Source organism: Antechinus flavipes, chromosome 2, assembly GCF_016432865.1.
Source record: "Antechinus flavipes isolate AdamAnt ecotype Samford, QLD, Australia chromosome 2, AdamAnt_v2, whole genome shotgun sequence".
NCBI classification, from domain to species: Eukaryota; Metazoa; Chordata; class Mammalia; order Dasyuromorphia; family Dasyuridae; genus Antechinus; species Antechinus flavipes.
Genome location: NC_067399.1, coordinates 274,981,380 through 275,003,920, shown reverse-complemented (window position 1 = coordinate 275,003,920; position 22,541 = coordinate 274,981,380). Strand labels below are relative to the sequence as shown.

Genomic DNA, 22,541 nt, shown 5'->3' with positions numbered 1-22,541 from the left:
GCAAGACAGGCTGGATCATGCTCTGTTTATTAGCAGATACTGCCCTCCCCTGTCTTATACTGGGATTGCAACATCTTCATTCTTTCCATACACTTGCAGGGGTTCTTAACCTGGGAGACCATGGTTAGATATCAGGGGGGTCTATAAACTTTCATGGGGAAAAAAATTACAGTTTTATTTTACTAACTGAAATTTATTACTTCCTTAATAATGAATGTGAGCAACAAAGTACAGTAGTATTAGTAGTACCCTTAATTTTAATAGCAACAATATTTACAATATAATAGTAACAGCATTTATGTAGCACAAAGGAAAAGGAGTGTGTGTGTGTGTGTGTGTGTGTGTGTGTGTGTGTGTGTGTGTGTTGGAGGCAATCAATGTTAAATAAATTGCCCACACAGCTAATAAGTGTCTGTGGCTGTACATGCTTTATTGTCTAGGAGCCAGGTTTTTAGACAATATTTTCACATTATCTCATTTAATCCTCACAACAATCCTGTGAGATTGGTGCTATTTTCATCCTTATCTTTGTCACTGATAAAAATCCCAGATATTTTCATATTGTAGTACAGTTGTTATAGATATCTCAATATATCTTATGCTGCCTGCTACTTTGAAATTAAAGCGTTTGTTAGGTTTTCTTGAAAAGGAAATTTATTATTTTATATTTTTAATCCTTTATTATGTTCTGCTATGCATATGGCACTAGACTTTGAGTTCATTCAGATCTATCTTTTTCTTTTCTTTACATCCCCAACAATTAGTACAGTACCTGACACATAGAAGACATTTGATAAATTTTTTTCACTGCCTGACTGATTGCATCAACCTGATGAAGCTTACAGATGCCTTCTTAGAATTGCATTTTTGAATTCATACATTTTAATTTACATTTACACTACAATTTCATTTTATTTTTTTCTTTGTTTTTCTTTTTCTTTTTTTTTTGAGGAGTTAAGTAACTTGCTCAGGGTCTCACAGTTAGTAAATGTCTGAGGCCAGACTTTATTTACATTTACAAAGGAAACCAATTATAATGAAATATGGATATCAAAATATTAAAGAAACAAATTTTTCATAAAATAATATACTTATTTTGGGGCCTGATAAAGTAGCAATTAGAATAAGATATTTTGAGATATCTGTAACAACTGTGTTCAGAGCTCTATATCTTTACTTTGCTTCCTTGTAGGTTTTTTGGTTCTCTGCTGTGCACTTTTTACTTTGTTCTTTCCCTCTCTTCTTCCCTCCCTCAAGAAGGTTACAATTAAATGTGGATATAATTACACACACATACATACATATATGCATATATAAGCATACTCATAAAATACAACTGTTACATATACACATACACATGCAAACAATATGCCATATACATGCAGACATCATATACACGACACACATGCACACACATATTAATATGCATGTACACCTGTCTACATGCACAAATGTAACACACAAGTACATACATCTAGACATTCATACACACGTGTATATGTGCATGGATCTACACACATGCATGTACATGCACATATAGGAACATAATGCAATATATACATGCACATGTGTGTATACTTTTGCATATGTATCACATATATGTACACAATTACTGCATACATATATACAGTATGCATTCATATACATCTATGTAAAACCGTACTATGCTCTAAAGGTTGATAGTATCTTCCTTCATAAGTTCAAGTCTTTCCATATTTTTCTAACTCAATCACTGTGTTTTTTTCATTGTTTTGTACACAGAATGGGTGGAGTTCACTCCCTATGAAGTGGGATTTCAGAAATATGGAGCCTTTGTGCCCACAGAAAATTTTGGCTCGGAGTTCTACATGGGACGATTGATGAAGAGGATCCCAGAGTCCCGACTGTGTTACATGCTAGGTGACTTTTTATCTTGGAATATCTGTTTGGTCAGTAAAAGGCTGAAGGTTCCCATTCTAGCCTTAGTGGAAAGACTACCTGCTGGCTGTGGAGCTGGCAGAGTCAAGTTCAGATCCCACCTCTGACTTACTATCTATGTAACCTTGGCTAATCTCTCTGGGCTTCAGTTTTTCCTCTTCTGTAAAACCAAAGTATTGGGCTGGGTGACCTATGAGATTCCTTATAGCTTTAAATCTGTGATCCTATGACCTTACTCATCCTGAATGTTTTACTGATTTTTTGGTCACATCACTAACTTGAGCTGCAGCTTCCTTATCTATAAATGAGAGGGTTTGGCTCAGGACAGCTGGGTTGCACAATGGATAGAATATTGGGCTTTTAGTTAATAACACTTGAGTTCAAATTTGATTTCAGGCACTTAGCAGGTATATGACCCTGAGCAAGTCATTTAACCCTATTTGCCTCAGTTTCCTCATCTATAAAATGATCTGAAGATGGAAATGACAAACCATTTCAGCATCTTTGCCAAGAAAATCCCAAATTAGGTCACCAAGCATTGGACATGACTGAAAAATGACTAAACTACAATAATTTGACTCAGGGATGTTCTGGAGTCAGTTCTAACCAACTCATTGATAAAATTTTGGTGTGAACATTTGCGCCTCAAAAATCAATAAATGTTACAAATCAGGACTTGGTTTGGTGATTGGGTCATTCTCTAGACTTAAGAATATAATGGAGAAAATGTTGATAGTGCTGATTAAAATTTAAAATATGTCTTGCAAATATTTTCCCCGCAGAGAATCAAATGTTAAACACTTACCTGAATACTATATTCAGGCACATTAACCCTGAGATTCCCTCTTCTAGATCTAAATCTATGATTCTGTGGTCTTGGATTTAGGTGAAAGAAATCTGAGCAGATTTTGTATTGGAATGATAGTCACTTCATAATTTTGTTCCTTCAGTAGCTCCCCCTATACATCGTAAGTGTACAATAAATCCTTGATGAATGATAAGAAGAAAGATCAAAGAATCATAGAATCATAGATTTAGAGTAAGAAATGACCTTATTTGTCATGTAATTGAATTTTCTCATTTTAGTTGCAGGGAGACCAGAAAGGTTTTATGCTGATCAGAATGTATTTATACAAGTGGGGAAATTGAGGCCCATGGAAATTAAATGGCTCTTATCCAAGGGTACACATGCAGAAAGTGGCAGAGTTTGAATCATCAGTCAGTTGCTCTTCATATGTAGAAGCCAGGCTAGTTGAAGGGGCAGGGGAGGGGGAAGGTGTCACATTCTTGCCTTATATCCCTTTTTCTTATTTGACAAGCATGAGGCAGAGATTTAGCCCTCTTCTTTCCCCTGTTCCTGCATTCTCTCTCCTCTGGAGAATTTAATGGATTAAGACAATAGCTCTGGGAGGTATTGGGGGAAAAAAAAGAAGGAAGGAAGAAAGAAAGGAAGGAAGGGAGAGAGGGAGGGGAGGAAGGAGGAAGGAGAGAGAGGAAAGATGAAGGGAGGGAGGGAAAGAAGAAAAGAAGGGAAAAAAGAGGAAAGATACATGCATTTATTAAGCATCTACTATTTGCTAGGCACTATACTAAATGCTTTACAAATATTATCTCATTAATCTTTACAACAGCTCTGTGAGGTAAGTATTTTCATTATTCCAATTTCCATTGAAGGAAACTGAAGAAGAAAGAATTTAAGTGATTTAAGGACTGGTAAGTATTTGAGGTCAGATCTGAACCACTGAAAGGACTCTGTGTTTACTAAGAAGCTCACTGTTGCCTTTTCTACCCTCAGGCCTGTGGAGCAGCATCTTCTCCCTGAACATGCTGGATGCCTGGAATCTATCCCACAATTCAGAAGAATTTTTCCACAGATGGACAAGAGAAAAAGTGCATGATATTGGTGGGTAACCGGTTGGTTTCCCTTGAAGGGGGGATTTAGATACTAACTGCATGCCTAAATTACAACATGGCTCTCTGAGAAGCTGGGGCAGCTAGGGAAGGAGGCTCCAGTTTGAGGCAAAAAGACTGAGAAGGGAAGAGTTTATACAGAGATAGTGAGGGGAATGACTCCATAGGAATGAAGGATGATTATTTTGAAGTGAGGGGACGGGGAAAGAGGGATGAGACCAACAAGTGTGGTATGGAAAAGCTCGGCTTTTCTGTACTTTAGCAGTAGAAAGAACATTGAATTTGGAGTCAGAATACCCAGGTTTGAATTCCAGCTTCACTTATTCATTCCTTCAACAAGCATTTATTGAGCATCTACTATATATCAGGGACTTGAGATACAAAGGAAAAACAGTCCCTGCTCACAAGAAGCTTACATTTTAGTGAAGTGGATGGCAATAACCTAGATGCAGATAACTCAAAATAAAATAGAGCTAGATTAAATACAAAGTCTTTCTTGGGGAGGGCACTAGTAACTTGGGGAGGCTTCATGGAGAAGGAGGCATTTGTGCTAAGCCATTTAAGAATTCTGGGGAATCTCAGAGAGAGAAATGAAGAGGGAATGTGAGAAACCGGCTGCCAGGACATTAGACTAGGAAAATAGATATAGATACAGAAATGCTAAATTTTAGCAAAACATTTGGTAAAGCAATTTTGCTATTTTAGGGAAAAGATGAAGAGATATGGGTTACACACTAGTATGATTAGATAGTTTTGGAACTGGTTTAATGGACAGATTCAAACAATTACTATTAAGGGTTTGGTGTCAGTTTGGAAATATGTCTCCATTAGAAAACTCCATGTATCCATCCTCAGCCCTGGATTTAACATTGACATTTAACAATGACTTGGATAAAGGTCTAGATGACATGCTTATGGAATTTCCAGGTACACAAAACCAGGTAAGATAAGGATGCTATATCACTTACTGAATGACTATCAAGATCCAGACAGGATCTATGCAGCCTAGGTCTAAATCTAATGAGATGGAATTGAATAGGGATACATATCAAGTTTGCACTTAGATTCAAAAAAATCTACTCTGCAAGTAAAGATACAAGAGGGAAAAGGTGAGTGGTATGGTGAGATGATTTGCATGGAAAAAAATCTGGGGATTTTAGTGAGCAAGAAGCTCTCTATGAGTCAACACTGTGAGACAGCAGCCAAAATAACTAATGTTTCTATGTTAAGAAAGACATTTTATGAGGAATCAGGAGGTGATGGTCTTCCTGTATTGTAACCTAATTAAACCACATCTGAAGTCTTATAATCAGTTCTGAGCACTACATTTTAGAAAAAGCTTAATGGAATATTTATGCAGCCAGCTCATTCTGGCCAGACAATTGTTAAATCAATATGAGCAATTATATCTGGAAAATTAACAGAAAAACAAATCCAGACTTGATTTATTGTTGCTGATTGCTTAGACTTAAGAAAGTGATAAGGGAAAATGCTAATGCTGATTAAACATAAAGTATGTCTTGAGTTTTCAGAGTCATTAAACTTTTACCAGCATTCTTCTGGGAATAACTCTAGAAAGTACCCAAAGAAAAGTAAGCAGTATGGCAAAGACCTTTAAGCTAAAGATAAACTGAAGAAACTTAATATGTTAATTTCACTTGTGGAAGTGAAGGTTCAGTAAAATGAAAATTCAATTTATTTAGCATTTTTCCTCAGTTACATTCAAAACAATTTTTTTTTACAATTGTTTTTAAGATTTTTGAGTCTAGGTTCTCTTCATTATCTCCACCCACAATTGAGAAACCATATGTGAAGTTATATAAAACATTTCCATAAAAGTTAAGTTGTGAAAGAAAACATAGATCTCCTACCCTAATGAAAATAAAATCCCTCTAGAAAAAAATAAGTTAAAAATAAAAAGAGAGAGAGAGAATGCTTCGATCTGTATCAGTTCCTTCTTTGGGTATGGATAGGATTTTTCATCATAAGTCCTTCAGAGTAGTTGTGAATGATTACCCTACTGAGAATAGCAAAGTTATAAAATGAAAATATTAAAGAATAAAAAGAACCTATTTATTTACATGTTGTTTTTCCTATTAGAATGTGAGGTCCTTGTTGGTATCCAGGGCTTAGCACCATAACCAGCATAGAATAAACACTTTAAAATGTTTGTTGATGGATTGATTGATAGGGAAAAGAAATAAAGGTTTAAGGGAACCTGATAACTATCATAAATGTATTGTAGAGGAAATTTACTTGTATTTCTTGGTCCCAGATTACAAAAGTAGGAGCAAAAGATGAAATCTGCAAAAAGGCAGGTGTAGGTTTGATATAATGTGAAAACCTACTAATAATTGGGACCATCCTAAATGGAATGGGCTGCCTTTGATACAGTGGCTTCTCCCTCCTTGGATCTCTTCAAGCTCCACTTACTAGGTACCTAAGGGAATCATTTGGAAATTGTGAAGGGCTCCTGAGATCTCTTCTGACTAAAATTCTGTAATCCTGTGGCCTGCGAATCTGAGATAGAATGTCACATAGGGAGAATAGCAAATAAATCATTTGTCTGATCCTATTTAGGAGAATAGTGTTTCTTAAGCCACCTGGAAGCCATATTATGATGAGCATTCCATACAAACTCTGCTGCTTACTGTTTGTGTGACTTCAGGCTAGTCACATAATTTTTATGACCCTCATTTTCCTCAACTGCAAGATAAGATAATACCTTCATTGCTAGCTCATGGGATTATTGGAAGGCAAAAGAACTTTGTGAAATATTTATAAAGAAGTGCTTAGTATTCTTCTTTTGCTGAATTCTCACTCTTACCTCTGGGTTTTTGAAGGCTTTTCAAGGGGAGCACAAGAGGTTCTACTACCCTGGATAGATGTTGAGGAGGGGAGGATGAGTCTTGAATGACTATATTTCTGTTTGAATACCTACCCAGCTAGGTGGAAAGAGGCTCATTAAAACATATTTGACAGTCAGGATCATAAGACCTAAAACATATTTGACAATCAGGATCATAAGACCTAGATTTAGAGCTGGAAAGAACTAGAAAGATCATCTAATATAACTCCCATTTTACATATGAGGAAACTGAGACCCAGAGAAGTTAAATGACTTGTCCAAGATCACACAGCTGATAAAGAGCTGAGGCAGGATCTGAACCAAGATCCATTGATTCCAAATCCAAACCATGTTGTCTCCTCCACCCCATTCTTTTTTTTTTCAGATACCAAAACTCATGAAAACTGATTATCTGATTTCATAGATGCTTGAACTTAAATGTATAACAAGCAATTGAAGGAACTAGAGATGATTATTTGGGAGAATAAAAGACTCAGGGGAAAGTAAAAATTATCTTCAAATATTTGAAAGCCTGTCTCAGATAGAAAGAAACTACACTGATATTTTTTTTTTTGACTCTCAAATGGAAGACCCAGAATTTATGCATGAAAGTTACAAAAGGATAAATGTCAGGAAAACAAAATGACTACCTAGACCTGTTTAGAAATGGAATAGACTGTTTTGAGGGACTGTGAAGCCTTCAAGCAGAGACCAAATGATCATTTATGATAAATGAGAGTAGAGATTGTTTCATTCTTCATTGTTTTATCCCCATTACCTAGCACAGGGTCTGGCACATAGTAGGGGATTAACAAGTGCTTTTTGATTATTGACGATTATAGTAAGGATTCCTTTTCAGGATTAGATGGCCATTGAGGTTCTTTCCTGTACTAAATTCTGTGATTTTGTCACATAGCTGGAGTGACACTCCCAATAGATAACTTGTTCTATTATCTCCTGATCCTACCCATAGGCCAGCCTCAGCAGGGACTTTGGTTTGATGTAGTACTTTTCCAGATGAAGGGAAGGGGAGGAGCAGGGAAAAGGGACATTCCAAAGGAGTTTTGCCAAAGGAAAGAGTGGGGTAGGTTTGTGGCATAAACAAGACAGAAGTCAGCAGCCAAGGGCACAAGTTTGTGGTATAGTAAGGAAAATCCAAAATCACTAGGCTTCCTGATTGAGAAGCCGAATGGGTTTGAGGAAATAATAGCCAAAGAGGAGGCTAGGTTGAAAACAGGAGCACAGTTTGGTGGGAGCTGAGGAGGAAATGGAAGGTGAAGTCCAAGGTCCTGAAATTCTGTGGTTAATAATTGTTGATCAATAGGCATTTATTAAGCATCCACAGTATTTCGGGAAGGGGCATTGAACTAGATGAAGAAAATGCCAATACTCTATATTTGCCATTTTCCCCTTCTCTGTCCTCTTCATCTTGACTGTATCATTCACTTCCTCCAATTTCTGAATAACCTGTACCTGAAAAACACTGGCTGGCATTATCTTACGTGCACCTAAAGGAATGCATGAACCTCTCTCTCTCTCTCTCTCTCTCTCTCTCTCTCTCTCTTCTCTTTATCTCCCTTGCCCAATTGTGATCCCTTATTCTTTTCCTTGTACTATGTCTCTATCCCTAATACTGTTTTGTTGCCTTGGGTTCTTTCTACGTCAAATCTGGGGTGTAGAATGTAAGCTACTTGAATGAAAAGACAGCTTTTTGTCAATCAATAATAATAACACTTAATGGTTTGCAAAGCACTTTACAATTATCTCACAACAAATCTCCTTATCTCTGCCTCTTAAGATTCTTTTTTGTCAGTGATAAATTCGATAACTGTAATGAAGTGTTTTTCCCCATTCCCCAAATTTCCTTGTATTTATTATATATGTTGTTGTTTAGTCATTCAGTCACATTCAACTCTTTCTGACCCCATCTGGACTTTTCTTGACAAAATTCTCCAACTCATTTTAAAATTAGAAACGGAAACAAACAGGGTCAAGTGACTTGTGCAGGGCCACAGTTAATAAGTGTCTCAGGCTAGATTTGAACTCAAGAATATGAATCTTCCTAACTCCAGTCTCAACACTCTATAGACTGCACCATTTATCTGCCCAGTATATTTGTGTACATGTGCAAACACACATGTGTGTATGTACATCCATGCATGTATATATCTTTATACATACTATTAAAGTATTTTTGCCAAGCAACAACAATCCTGAAAAGGAAGAGCTATTATTGTCCCCATTTTTACAATTGAGGAACTATCGACAGACAGAGATTAAATGACTTGCCCCAAATCACATAGCCAGTAAGTAGCTAAGGCAGGATTTGAATTCAGATCTTCCTGATTCCAGGTCCAGTACTGTATCACTCTGCCACCTAATCAATAAGCCAACCAACAAGAATTTATTAAGTAGCAGAACTTATCATAGTGCCTGGAACTTAATAGACAAATGATAAATATTTATTGAATTGTTGACCTATTATTAAGTATTTTTATTGTGTACCTATTGCCAGGCATTGGGGATACAAATATATATGTATATATAATTTCGAATATATACACACATTTATTTACATATATATTACATTTACATATTTATGTGTATTCTTCTTGATAGAATGAAAGCTCCCTGAGGGTAAGGATTGTCTTATTTTTTTCTTTATCTCTCCAATGCCTGGCAATAGGTACATTGTAAAAATACATAAATTGTATATATTTGGGGGAGTGGAGGTTTGTGTGTGTAAATATAGAGGGAGAAGGAGAGGGAGAGGCAGAGAGAGACAGAGAGAAAAAAAGGGAGGAGAGAGAGAGAGAGAGAGAGAGAGAGAGAGAGAGATGGGGGGGGAAGTAGAAGGGGAAAGAGATAGAAAGGGGGGAAGGAAAATGAGATGTAATTTGGGTACTTGAGTTTAGCAATCATAAAAACTTAGAATACCAAGAAACAGAGATGAAGAGATGATGCATTTAGGGATAGGGGAAATAGATTGTATAAAGGTGTAATGAAAGAGATGAAATGTCAGCTATGAGAGATAGAAAGGTCATTTTTACTGGAATGAGGACACAGTGAAAGGCAATCATGTATAATAAGTCTGGAAAAGTAAGCTGGAGCAAGACCATGAAGGCTTTCATATTTACAAGAAAAGCACTCCTCAGCCTTGGAACTCCAACCCTCTCAGGTACTGGATAATAGCATTGTCAAACAATATCATTAGGTTCCAACTCATTATGTGGAGAAATTTTAGTTTCCTCACCCTGCTCCTTCTCCTCTCTTTTTGTCCAGAGGATGAACCTTTATTACCTGAAATCCCCAAGTGTGAGGCTAACGTCCTGGAGACAACAGTGGTGACTCCTGCCACGAAGCTTTCTAACACGCTGCGGGACATCCTCACCTACCGAGCCTTTGTGTCTCAGTTCAACAACTTCCTCCGGGGCCTGCAGCTTCACACAGACTACCTGCAAGAGAGCCAGTTCTCTACCTGGAAAGGTGAGTTTGATTCCAGGACATTTCCATTTTTATTTTATTTTGTCTGGGTTGTAAAATTTCCCTCTTTGCCCCTCAGCTCAGCACTATCAAGAACAGTGATGGGCCCCAAAGCAAGCAATCAAAAAGCCAATGAATCAACAAGTGTTTATAAAATCCCTACTATGTGCTAGGCAGAGAAAAAGAGAGGCACACAGAGAGACAGAAACAGACACAGACACAGATAGACAGACAGAGGAAACAAAGAACCCCTGTTTTCTATGTCCTTACATTCCTGGTATAATGGAAAGCTCTACAGTCAGACCCCACCTCTGACAGTTATTACCTGTGTGACTTCGGTCAAGTGAGAAGAAAAGGGGAAATCAGTATTTATATAGCACCCACTATGTGCTGAGCACTATGCTAAGCACTTTTTATGAAATTTTATCTCAGTTGATCTTTATGACAACCTTCTAGGTAGTGCTATTATTATTTTCTTTTTACAGCTGAGGAAATTAAGGTAAATAGTGGTTAAGTGACTTCCCCAGGCTCATACAGTCAACAAATATCTGAAGTTGTATTTGAATTCAGTGCTTACTGAGTCCAGGCTCGGTGTTCTATTCACTTCAAATCCAGCTATGTCTATCAATTACTTACTGTGTGATTTTGGTTAAGGTCACTTCATTTCCTTGGCCATCAATTTCCTCATCTGTATAAAAAAAAAATAAAAAATAAAAAATAAATTGAAGTCTGAATTCTCTGTTAATTCTAGATCTCTGATCTTTGAGAGTGTGTACCTATGAGCACAAAACAGCAATAACTAAATTGTCCATACTCCCCTCATTTCTTCATCCTGTCTTCCATCAAGACAGATTAAAATCTCACCTTCTGCAAGAGTCCCTTCCCTGCTTGTTCTCCCCACCCACTCTCAAACCCAGGGTCCTCCCTCTGAGATTATCTACTATTTACCCTATATGTACAGTGTATTCACACTTTCATTACTTCATTATTTACACACTATCTGTCTTCCATTAGAATTTAAGTTCCTTGAAGACAAGGATCATGTTTTTGCTTTCTTAGTATCCTGGTGCTTTAATACTGCCTTTGACACATAATAGGCATTTGAAAAATACTTATTGTTCAGAGTCTTCATTCTGAAATATGTTTATTTAGGGTATAGATATGGGAAAGACTTCAAATCTTAAGAATAGTAAGAGAATTCATACTGGAAAGAAACTCTTTGTATGTAATGAATGTGGGAATACTTTTAAGGCCAAGGCAAAGTTTTGTTGCACAAAAGCAAATTCCTACTTTTGAGAAACGCTTTGAATAGATTTTATTTGGAAAAGCTATAAACTACAGATAACACCTTGTGGGATCTTGAATAATTCTTACTGGTCAAAATAACTGCAGTGTAATCCTTAAATGGAATAAATATAGTTTGCCCTCCTCATAAAAAATATACTTCTTGTTGATGATACAGAGGAATACCAAGGCTTTGTTATGACAATATTTTAAAAAGTAATTAATTTTAAATTTTATTCTGAACACAAATAGAATGGGCATGTATGTGTTTGTGTATGTATATATGCCTATGTGAGTGTTTATATATATATGTGTGTGTGTGTGTGTATGTATATATGCAAATATATACATATATTATATATGGGTGTGTGTATATATTAGTAAAAGAAGATTGTCCATGAAAATGCACATCTCTATGAGGTAGAGCTTGATTTTTTTTCAAAGTATATAAGACCAACCTGCCTGTATTATTTTCTTTCTAAACTTCCTTTGGTTCTTTTTTTTCCATTAAAGAAAGAAAGAAATCCTCAAAGATTTTTCATTCTTTCCTTCCTTTCTCTCATTCCTTTCCTTTATCCTTTCTCTCTTTTTTTTCTTACCTCTTCCTTTTCTGTTTTCTGTTCTCTTTCTTTTCTTCTTTCTTCCTTTCTTTACTTCTTTCCTTCCTTCCTACTTTCTTTCTTTCCTTTCCCTTGCCCTCCCATTGAAAAAAGAAAAAAAAAAGTTTTTGTATACAACTTCTCATTTTCACCAAGTTCTTATTTTGTTGCACTTTAATGGGTTTATGAGTCTCTCCCAATAATTTAAATCAGCAAATATTTATTGAACTAGAACATACAGTGACAGGTTTAGCCCTGAGCCAAAGCAGCTCTGTAAATTTGTTAGGGCTGTGTTGGGCCCTTCCCTTTCATTGAGATCTAATGAGATGATATAACTGGCTTTCTCTGCCTATATTAACGAGATCAACTAAAATCCCTAAGAGAATATGCTCTTTCAATGATCCCCGACAGAAAAGGATCTCAACTCATTTAGAGATGACATTCCACATTGGTGGATTGGATGGCAGGAATAGAAAATAATGTACAAGAGACAGCTGGGTTTCCCCTGCTGTTGCAGTGGGCCTTTTGCAAAAGAGACTAGTGGCTGAGAAGGACCAGACAGAACAACCAGTCCCCATTCAGTACCCCCTAGCTATTCCCTGTTGCTAAAGGAGTATATTAATAACTGAAAGGGCTTGGCTTTCAGACACAGTGCTGGACTGCTTCCCAAACCGACTGACGCAGTCTGAGAATCATCTCTGCCTACTGGATACAGCATTCTTCATCAACTCCAGTTACCCACCCCTCCTAAGACCTGAGAGGAGAGCTGATATCATTATACATCTCAATTATTGTGCAGGTTCCCAGATAAAGGCAAGTGATGGGAAATAATAAAAAATTGCAATGAGGAGATGAAGTGAATAGAGGGCTAATTTTTTAAAATAACTTTTTATTGATAGAACGCATGCCAGGGTAATTTTTTACAGCATTATCCCTTGCATTCACTTCTGTTCTGATTTTTCCCCTCCCTCCCTCCACCCCTTCTCCCAGATGGCAAGCAGTCCTTTACATGTTGAATGGGTTACAGTATATCCTAGAAACAATATATGTGTGCAGAACCGAACAGTTTTCTTGTTGCACAGGGAGAATTGCATTCAGAAGGTATAAATAATCCGGGAAGAAAAACAAAAATGCAAGCAGTTTATATTCATTTCCTAGTGTTCTTTCTCTGGGTGTAGCTGCTTCTGTCCATCTTTGATCAATTAATGCTCTCTTTATCGAAGAGATCCACTTCCATCAGAATACATCCTCAAACAGTATCGTTGTTGAGGTATATAATGATCTTCTGGTTCTGCTCATTTCACTTAGCATCAGTTCATGTAAGTCTCGCCAGTCTAGAGGGCTAATTTGGATTCACAGGTCTTTAATTCAAGTTCTGGTTCTTTCTTGGGCAAGAAAACATAATCAAAAATAAACTTCCATTTAAATATAATTTCTTTTAAATTTTGAGAATTTTCCAGTACCTGAAATAGCCCATGTCTTAGAAGAGGAGAAATGTCATGGTGTGTGAGCAAGTTACTTACATTCCTTTATCCTCAGTTTCCTAATCTGTAAAATGAAGAACTAATTATAAGAGATAACCCAAGTCTCTCTCAATTTTAGATCTTTGATTCTAGGAATAAAAACTCACTCCCCTTTTGTGTTTTAAGATTTCCAAAGCTCTTTCCTCACAATCCTGTGAGAAAAGTACTGCATGTGCTGTGGAATGAATACTGATTCTAGAGGTGGAGGCCACTAAACTAAAATCTGTACCCTGATACTGAGCTTGCCACTGTGGGACCTTGGACAAATCACTTAAATCCTTGTATCTCTTGTTTTCTCACTTGTCAATTAAGTAAAAGCATTGGACTATATGACTTTCCAGGTAGAAGGTTATTTATGATCCACTATATCCCCATTTTATAGCTGAGGAGGTAGATAGATTAGTGGATATAGCATGGGGCCTGGAAACAAGAAGACCTGAGTTCAAATGTGACCTCAGACACTAGCTAGCTATATAGGCAAGTCATTGTATCTGCCTTAATCCACTGGAGAAGGAAATAGCAAACCACTCCAGTAATCTTGCCAAGCTTTACATGGGGTCACAAAGGATTATATACAACTGAACTATAACAACATAGATAAGAAAAGTCTGATTTTAAGAGATGAAGGGACTTGGCAAATGGTCTCTTAAGTAGGAAATATCAGGGCTGGAACTTGAACTCCAAAACATAAAATAACAAATTTAGAGCTAGTAGGAACCTCAGAGATTGTCATATACTCCAACACCTTGTTTTTAAAATGAGGAAAAAGAGGCCCAGAGAGGTTGAATAAATGACTCAAGCATTTGACTCCAAGTCCAGAAGAGAAGGTACTCTATTTTTATGCTTTAATCAGGTCAGCTTAAAACAAATTCTACTTATACAGATTCACACTAAATCTTTGTCTGAGCCAAGAGTTTTGGATTTTTTCCTAAGGTTGATTCACTGGAGCATGTAATTTCCTTCCATTTTTTTCTTTTTCTTTCTTTCTTTCTTTTTTTTTTTTTGGCCACTTGGGAGAACACATGAGTTCAGAGTTGGGAGGACATAATGGTCTCTCGAACCCTAGATGGAGAGAGGCAGAAGAGTTGTTGTTTTCCATGAATAACATGAGCTCAGCCTCCCAATGACTAAAGAGGCATCCAGCTGGCAATCACATTCATCTAAACATCTGGACTAGAGTTTTAATCAACTCCATTAGGAGACTCTTACCCTAGACACTGATTTGAGCTTGTTGCATTTGGAAAGTCTTCCCTAGCTTGTGACAAAGAAAAAAATTATTAAGAAAAAATAGATCTCAATTCTAAAGCTTTATACCCTCTAAAGGCATTAGTGTCTTCATTTTTAAAAAAGAGGAGAGAAGTTTACATAAAATTATCCTCAAAAAGTATGTTAGAGGTTTTATATTTTGATTCTTACTTTTTATTTATTTAACCAATATTTATGAATTCCTAGTGCTAGGTAATAGTAAAGATACCAAGATGAATAAGACACAGTCTCTAATCTCAAGAATCATAGAGTCATGGAGCGAGAGCTGGAAGGGACCTCAGAGGTTATGCAGTCCAATCCCTTCATTTTACCAAAGAGCAAAGTGAAACTCAGAAAATTTATGTAATTCATACAAGAAGTGAACCTCAGAAGTGAGATTTGAATCTAGGTCCTCTAAATCACTACCCGATATTCTTTCTAATAGAGATCAATAAGTGCTTATTAACAAATTGGTAAAGTGACAATCCATTTTTTGTATGTAAGGCAATTAGGGAAAAGCAACTTGCTCAGGGATTCATACCTCATAGTATTAAGTGTCTGAGGCTAGATTTGAATTCAGGGCTGGTGCTCTATCCATTGCACCATTTACCTGCCCCTAAATTGATAATTGATTAATTTTTTAATAGTTGATATGGTTATGGTGCTTTGTAAAACATTTTATATACATTATCAAATTTATCAGATTTAATCCTCACACTTCCCATGAGCTCATACTACAGATGTCATGATTCTCATTATTATTGAAAAGGAAACTGTTGTAAGGAAGAGAAAATCTAAATGCAGGAGAAATACAAAGGGCTACAAAGCTCTAATAATAATTCCTTTTTTTAATAGTGCTTTTTGGAAAGCTTCATTGAAAATGTTTTCATTCAAATTTCCTGGGGAAGGAGTATTTCAATTTACTCTTCTTTATTCTGAAAATAATTTAAAGTGACCAAAATCATTTGGGGGAACTATGTTTGTTCTACCTTGGAAAACATGAAATTGGATGCAATAGAGGTGTTGGGCATTTCTTGTAGTAAAATCCTGTAAGCCCAATTAAATAAAAAGTACTTATTCAGTGATAACTATATAGGCACAGTGTTAGGTGCTAGAATTACAAAGATAAAAGTGAAATGAGACCCTGCCCTCAAATTCTTAGCTAGTATTTAGATATACTTTAAAGGTTTACATGAGGAAACTGAGACTGAGAAACATTAATGACTTGTGCAGGAGCACACAGCTAGTATCTGCAGATAGATTGAATGAAGGTCTTCCTGATTGGTTTGAGTTCTATGCTCTGTGCCACTGAGCTATCACTCAACTGCCTCAGTTTCCTCAATTGTAAAATTGAGATAACATCTACCTCACAGACTTAAGAAGATCAGATGATATAATATTTGTAAAGCACTTAATACCATGTCAGATACATAACAAGTGTTTAATAAATTCTTTTTACTTTCCCTTTCTTTGTCCCTCACTCAAGGAGCTTATAGTCAGTCCTGCCAGGGGAAATAACATACAAAGGATAAGAAAGAAGGATTGTACTGGTGATTTTATTAATAGAAGGAACTCTTCCTTCACCAATGCAGGCTGGCATTTTCTAAGCAATTTTTGGTGTTAGGATTTTGCCTATATCCTCTCTCTCTTTCTCTCTACATATGTATATGCATGTGTATAATAGTCTATATATAGAATATAATATTGCCATATTAAGTGACTCGCCTGAGGTTACATAACTATTCTGTGTCAGAGACAGGACTTTGAACCCATGTATTTCTGACTTCAAGACCAGACCTCTATTCATTATATCATGCATCCTAAAACATATGTATATAGAAGGATAGAAAAGAGATACAAGATAACTGGAGGAGGAGGGAAAAGAAGGCATTATTACCCTGTGAGGAAGACCAAGAAAGGCTTCCTGTAGGAGAGGTGGCACTTGAGCTGAACCTTGAAAGAAACTAGAGATTTGGGGCAGCTAGGTAGTGCAATTGTGAGAGCACTGGCTCTGATGTCAGAATGACCTAAGTTCAAATCTAGCTTCGAACATTTGCTATTTGTATGATCCAGGACAAGTCACTAATTGCTTCCAAAAAATAAACAAACAAAAATAATCTGCCACCATCACCAAAAAAAGAAAGGTTATATATTTGTTTGTTCAGGGTTTTGTGGTTGTTTTTGGCAAAGCAGTGGAGGGGTAGAGTTAAGGGATTTGCACAGGGTCACATAGCTAGATCCCAGATCATACAGCTAGGAAAATGGGGATTCTAAGAAGCAAAATCATGTGAGTAATAAATCTCTATCTAGGAAAGCCCAATCTCTTTTAGAGTTTTCCTGGAATACTAATGCATTGTTGATAGAGTTATGAAATGATCCAATCATTCTGGACATTAGTTGGTACTATGCCCAAAGGGGTATAAAACTGTAGATATCCTTTGATCCAGCAGTATCTGTATTTTATCTGTATGCCAAAGAGATTATAAAAAAATGAAAAGGACCCACATGTGCAAAACTGTTTGTAGCCATCCTTTTTGCAGTGGCCAGGAACAACTGGAGAATGACTGAATAAATTATGGCATATGAATATAATGGAATGTTATTGTTCTATAAGAAATGATGAGTGGGCTGATAAGAGAAAAGCCTGGAAAGATAGACATGAACTGATACTAAGTGAAGAGAGCAGAACCAAGAGAACATTGTACACAACAATAAGATTATGTGATGATCAACTGTGATGGACTTTGCTCTTTTCAACAATGAGATGATTTAGATCATTTGCAATGGTCTTGTGATAGAGAGCCATCTGCATCCAGAGAGAGGACTATGGGGATTGAATGTGAATCAAAGTATAGTATTTTCACCTTTTGTTGCTGTTGTTTGTTTGCTTATTTTCTTTTTTTCTTTCTCTAGTTTTTTTTTTTCCTTTTGATCTTATTTTTCTTGTGCAGCATGACAAATATGGAAGTATGTTTAGAAGAAATGCACATGTTAAATCTTTGTCAGACTGCTTGTTTCCTGGGGAGTGGGAGGAGAGGGAGAAAAATTTGGATTAAAAGGTTTGCAAAGGTAAATGTTGTAAACTATCTTTTTATGTATTTGGAAAAATGAAACATTTAAATAAAAAATAAAAGAATTTTAAAAGATTTTTTAAAAAGACTCACATCGGAGCAGCGAGGTGGTGCAGTGGGTAGAGCACCAACCCTGAAGTTAGGAGGACCTGAGTTTAAATTTGACCTCAGACACATAACACTTCCTAGCTGTGTGACCTTGGGCAAGTCACTTAGCCCCAAATGCCTCAGCAAAAAGAAAAAAAAAAGACTCATGTTTTCTCCTGTGATATTTTTCCAGCCCCTAAAACAGACCTGTGAATACTGCAAAGTACAGAATATCCCATTTCCTGCATATAATGTGAAAGAAGAAAGTGAAGATGATCTAAAGGAGTGTTACTTGTTGGCACCTGATGAAGATGCCCCAGATGCCCCAGTAGTGCTTTTCTTTCCACTCATCAACCGCTCTTTCCAAAAGTATAAAGCCCCAGGTAATTTTCTCTCCCTTTTAGAATCATCCCAGGATTGGTCCCAAGGACACTGATGACTTTTTGAATGAGAATTCTAGAAACAGGAAGTCCTTTCATGGGGGCTACAAGAACCTCTAAGCTCGCCTAGATCTTTGATTAGAAAAAAGAAGGGACTCTGCTGGCTGTAAAAGTTCCATAGCAGAAGGTTTAACCAGGGTAGACCTAACCTATTGCCCCAAGCTGTTAAGATGTAGGGGCCATTCATAACATTTGATCAGTAGCACAGAGTTAAGAAATGACCAGCAGGATGGTTTCAGGGAGGCCTGGAGAGATTTGCATGAACTAATGGCTAAGTTAAATGAGCAGAACCAGGAGATCATTATACATAGCAACAAGATTATATGATGATCAATTCTGATGGATGTGGCTCTTTTCAACATTGAGATGATTCAGATCAGTCTCAATGATCTTGTAGTGAAGAGAGCCATCTACACTTAGAGAGAGGACTGTGGGAATTGAGTGTGGTTTACAACATAGCATTTTCATTCTTTTTGTTGTTGTTTGCTTGGATTTTATTTTCTTTCTCATTTTTTTCCCTGCTTGATTTGATTTTTCTTGTGCAGCAAGATAATTTTTTTAATTAAAGCTTTTTATTTGCAAAATATGTGCATGGATAATTTTTCAACATTGATCCTTATAAAACTTTCTGTTCCAAAATTTCCCCTTCTTCCCCCCACCCCCTCCTTTAGATGGCAGGTAGTCTAATATATGTTAAATATGTTAAAATATATGTTAAATCCAATATATGTATACGTAGTTATACAGTTATCTTGCTGCACAAGAAAAATTGGAGCAAGAAGGAAAAAAAATCTGAGAATGAAAACAAAATGTAAGCAAACAACAAAAAAAAAGAGTGAAAATACTATGTTGTGATCCACACTCAGTTCCCACAATCCTTTCTCTGGGTTTTGATGGCTCTCTTTATCACTGAACAATTGGAACTGGTTTGCAACATCTCACTGATGAAGAGAGCCATGACCATCAGGACTGATCATTGTATAGTCTTGTTGTCGCCATATACAATGATCTGGTTCTGCTCATTTCACTTAGCATCAATTCATGTAAATCTCTCCAGACCTCTCTGAAATCATCTGCAGCAAAATACTTGTATAAATATGTATGCATATTTGGGATTTAACATATATATTTTACCATGTTAAACATATGTTGGATTGCTTGCCATGTAGGGGAGGAGATAGGGATAGAAGAGGGAAAATTGGAACACAAAGGTTTTGCAATGTTAAAAATTATCCATGCATATGTTTTGAAAATAAGAGGCTTTAGTAAAAACAAAACAAACAAAAACAACTGAGCTTAGTACTTAATTAGAAAGAATAACTAGCTAAAACAGGAATCTTGTCAATTAACTTAGTGAATTTAATTTCTAAAATAAAATAAGAAGTTTGGGACTTCCTCCTACACTCAATTATAGTCACACTCCAGGTAAGATCCCCCTTAGCCTGGCAAGTTCTCCCCACCAAAAGCACTGATTTGTCTTCAAGCTGCTACTGTATCACCTTTTCCAAGAATGGTTATTAATTTTGCTACACTTGTAAGGATGAACAGAGAGCCAAGAAATCCTGAATCCCAATTCTGCCTCAGATTTACTAATCTATATGACTGTACATAACTCATTTAATTTTTCTCTGCTTGTGTTAAAGTGGGGTTAACAACTGAATCTACCTTCTAGGGTTATTGTGACTTCAAATGAGTTAGCATATATAAAATGCTTTGTAAACATTTAGTATATTATTAGTATAGCCCTACTCAGAACATGCTGGTCTCTGGTAAGATGATAAAGCCATCTAATTCGTACCTCTTCAGCCTTACTGGTCTATGCCCAGTGAGAGCAACAGCCAAGAGCACAACCAGTGCAGGATCTCATCTTCTCTGGAACTTAGTCTTAAAAGATTGCCTAGAGCATTGAGAAAGCAAATTATTGTCCAAGAGAGACAACCAATATTTTTCAGAATGGGATTTAAAAGAAGTGTTCCTGGCTTTGGGTTAAGCTTTCTGTCGACCATACTTAGCATGCACATATAGGGTAACAAAGAAGCCTGTGATCAGGGAGAACCCCAAGAATGACATCAGCTGGGACATTTCAAGAGCCTATAAGGGAAACAGGTCAGACTGCAGGAAAGATCAGACTATAGTCCAAGAAATGTTATAAACCAAACCTTTTCCTTGATTGGGTTTTTCCTTATTTGGAAGGATTGTTTCCAAATGTTCCTCCATCATTCAAATGTTCCCAATCCCTAGGAGGGATATAGGTTAATGGTCAGCAGAATTTTGAGAGGGGTTTGAGTCTCTCTTTGTTCTTCTCTTAGGTGTGGAGCGGAGCCCTGATGAAATGGAAGATGGAAATGTTGATATCTATGGCCATAATACTCCCTATGCCACCAAGGAGGTAACATATACAGAGTCTGCTTTTGACCGAATGGTGAACCTCTCTGAATACAACATCCTGAATAATGCAGACATGATCCTTCAGGGATTACGCCTAGCTGTGGAAAGGAAGAAGCAGTTCAAAAATATGTGCTCATCGTAAACATGGTGACCCTCATGGAGAGCGGTTCTGTTTCTTCCACCATTATATCAGAGTCCAGTGCCAACTGATTGGTTCGATAGGGGATGTCTTTTCCAGCTGAGAGAAGGACACACTCAACCTGACTTGGACGTGGACCTGCTACATGTACTAAGGAGAGGGAGAGATGAGAGGGAAGGGGAAAAGCCGAAATCACAACTGAGAGGGACGTTGGGCTTTTATACCCAAGATGAAACCATTGACATATTCTTAATTTGAAAAAGAAAAAAGAAAAAGAAAAAAAAAACCCTCTTCCGGAATAACTCAAATGAAGAGAGCACCATTGCCACAGGCTCAGGTATGCCATCATCTGAGAAGACTAAGAATTTGTGACAGGGAAAAAATCCAGAACCAGAGCTTATTTTAATGGAGAGGGAAACTTGATATAGTAGAAAAAGAAGGGGGGAAAAGTATTTGTAATCAGAAGACCTTAGCTGAAATCCTAGTTTTGTCACTTAATATTTGTATGCCTGTGAGCAATTCATTTCATCTCTCTAGTTATAGGATAAGAAGAACTAACTGAAAAGATCATTCTTCTCTATAAAGTGCATATTATGACTTCAGCCTCTTCTCTCTCATCTGCTCAAGGAAAAGGGGGATGTGATCTGTAAAGCAGTTTTAGATTTCTCCAGGAAAAAAAAATTAAATTTATATTACTATGATCATTTTTATTGGTCAAGGTAATGATGCTGTATAGACAACAAAGCCATTTTGACATCTTCAATGACATAGCCAAGCAGGTGACCACATTTTAGTTTACTGCTCAGAATTAGAATGGACTCTTGATTACACGAAATACTATTTCATCAAATAAGCAGAGCTCCCAGCAAATACTAGGCAAAGTTCAAGACATGTTTAGATTGCTGATGTTAGGGAATAGCACTGCTCAGGGATATAGTTTAGAAACTATGATAAAGCCCCCCAAGAACAGTTTGGACAAGCCTGTAAGCTATGAGAGTCCTGCAGTAGAGAATTCTGAGCCATGTTCATGGAATGCCATTGACTTCACAGAATAGGTGTTCTCAGGACCCAGAAGCCAAGGTCAACTGAAAGTATCCTCTTGGAGTATTTGACTTTGGGTCCTTTTCCAACTCTACCTCTCTCCTTGCCATTCACAATCAGGTCATGATTACTATTATTTATCATGTAAGCATAATCTATTTAAATTATTGAAGTGAGCCAAATTACAGGGCCTGTGTATGTTGAAGGTGAAAACAACAGGATCCTTAATTACCTTGAAGCTCAGATAATGAGATTTATATACATACTGTATTACATGAAAGTATCAATTCTTTGGTGGACTTCAATATTGAATTAAACTGATGGTTTAATCAGTGTATTTGATTATTCTGCTCTCATTGTCTGATTAACATAAATATTAGTCACATCCTCAACACTATACCTTTACTATTACTACAATTACTATTACTACAATAACTACAATAACTAATTGATCTTTGTCTTTTCCTCTGCTCCTAGCCCAGCATATCCTGGTTTTAGAATTCTCGTGAGTTTGCTTGTCATCTCTATGTATGATTCTCAGATCTATATAATAATAATTAACATT

The 22,541-nt window shown here is 36.7% G+C and overlaps 1 protein-coding gene across 3 annotated transcripts in view; it reads left to right on the top strand.

Annotated features, from left to right (window-relative positions):
- PLA2G4E (phospholipase A2 group IVE) overlaps positions 1-22,313 on the top strand; it is a 117,265-nt gene extending 94,952 nt beyond the window's left edge. For all 3 annotated transcript variants that reach the window (XM_051977135.1, XM_051977137.1, XM_051977136.1), the window contains exons 15-20: positions 1,762-1,899; positions 3,713-3,820; positions 9,959-10,162; positions 12,689-12,855; positions 18,162-18,351; positions 20,718-22,313. In XM_051977135.1, the coding sequence (XP_051833095.1) occupies positions 1,762-1,899; positions 3,713-3,820; positions 9,959-10,162; positions 12,689-12,855; positions 18,162-18,351; positions 20,718-20,938 (1,028 nt within the window). In that variant the 3' untranslated portion in view covers positions 20,939-22,313. The remainder of the gene's footprint in view (positions 1-1,761; positions 1,900-3,712; positions 3,821-9,958; positions 10,163-12,688; positions 12,856-18,161; positions 18,352-20,717) is intronic.
- Positions 22,314-22,541: the final 228 nt, after the last annotated feature.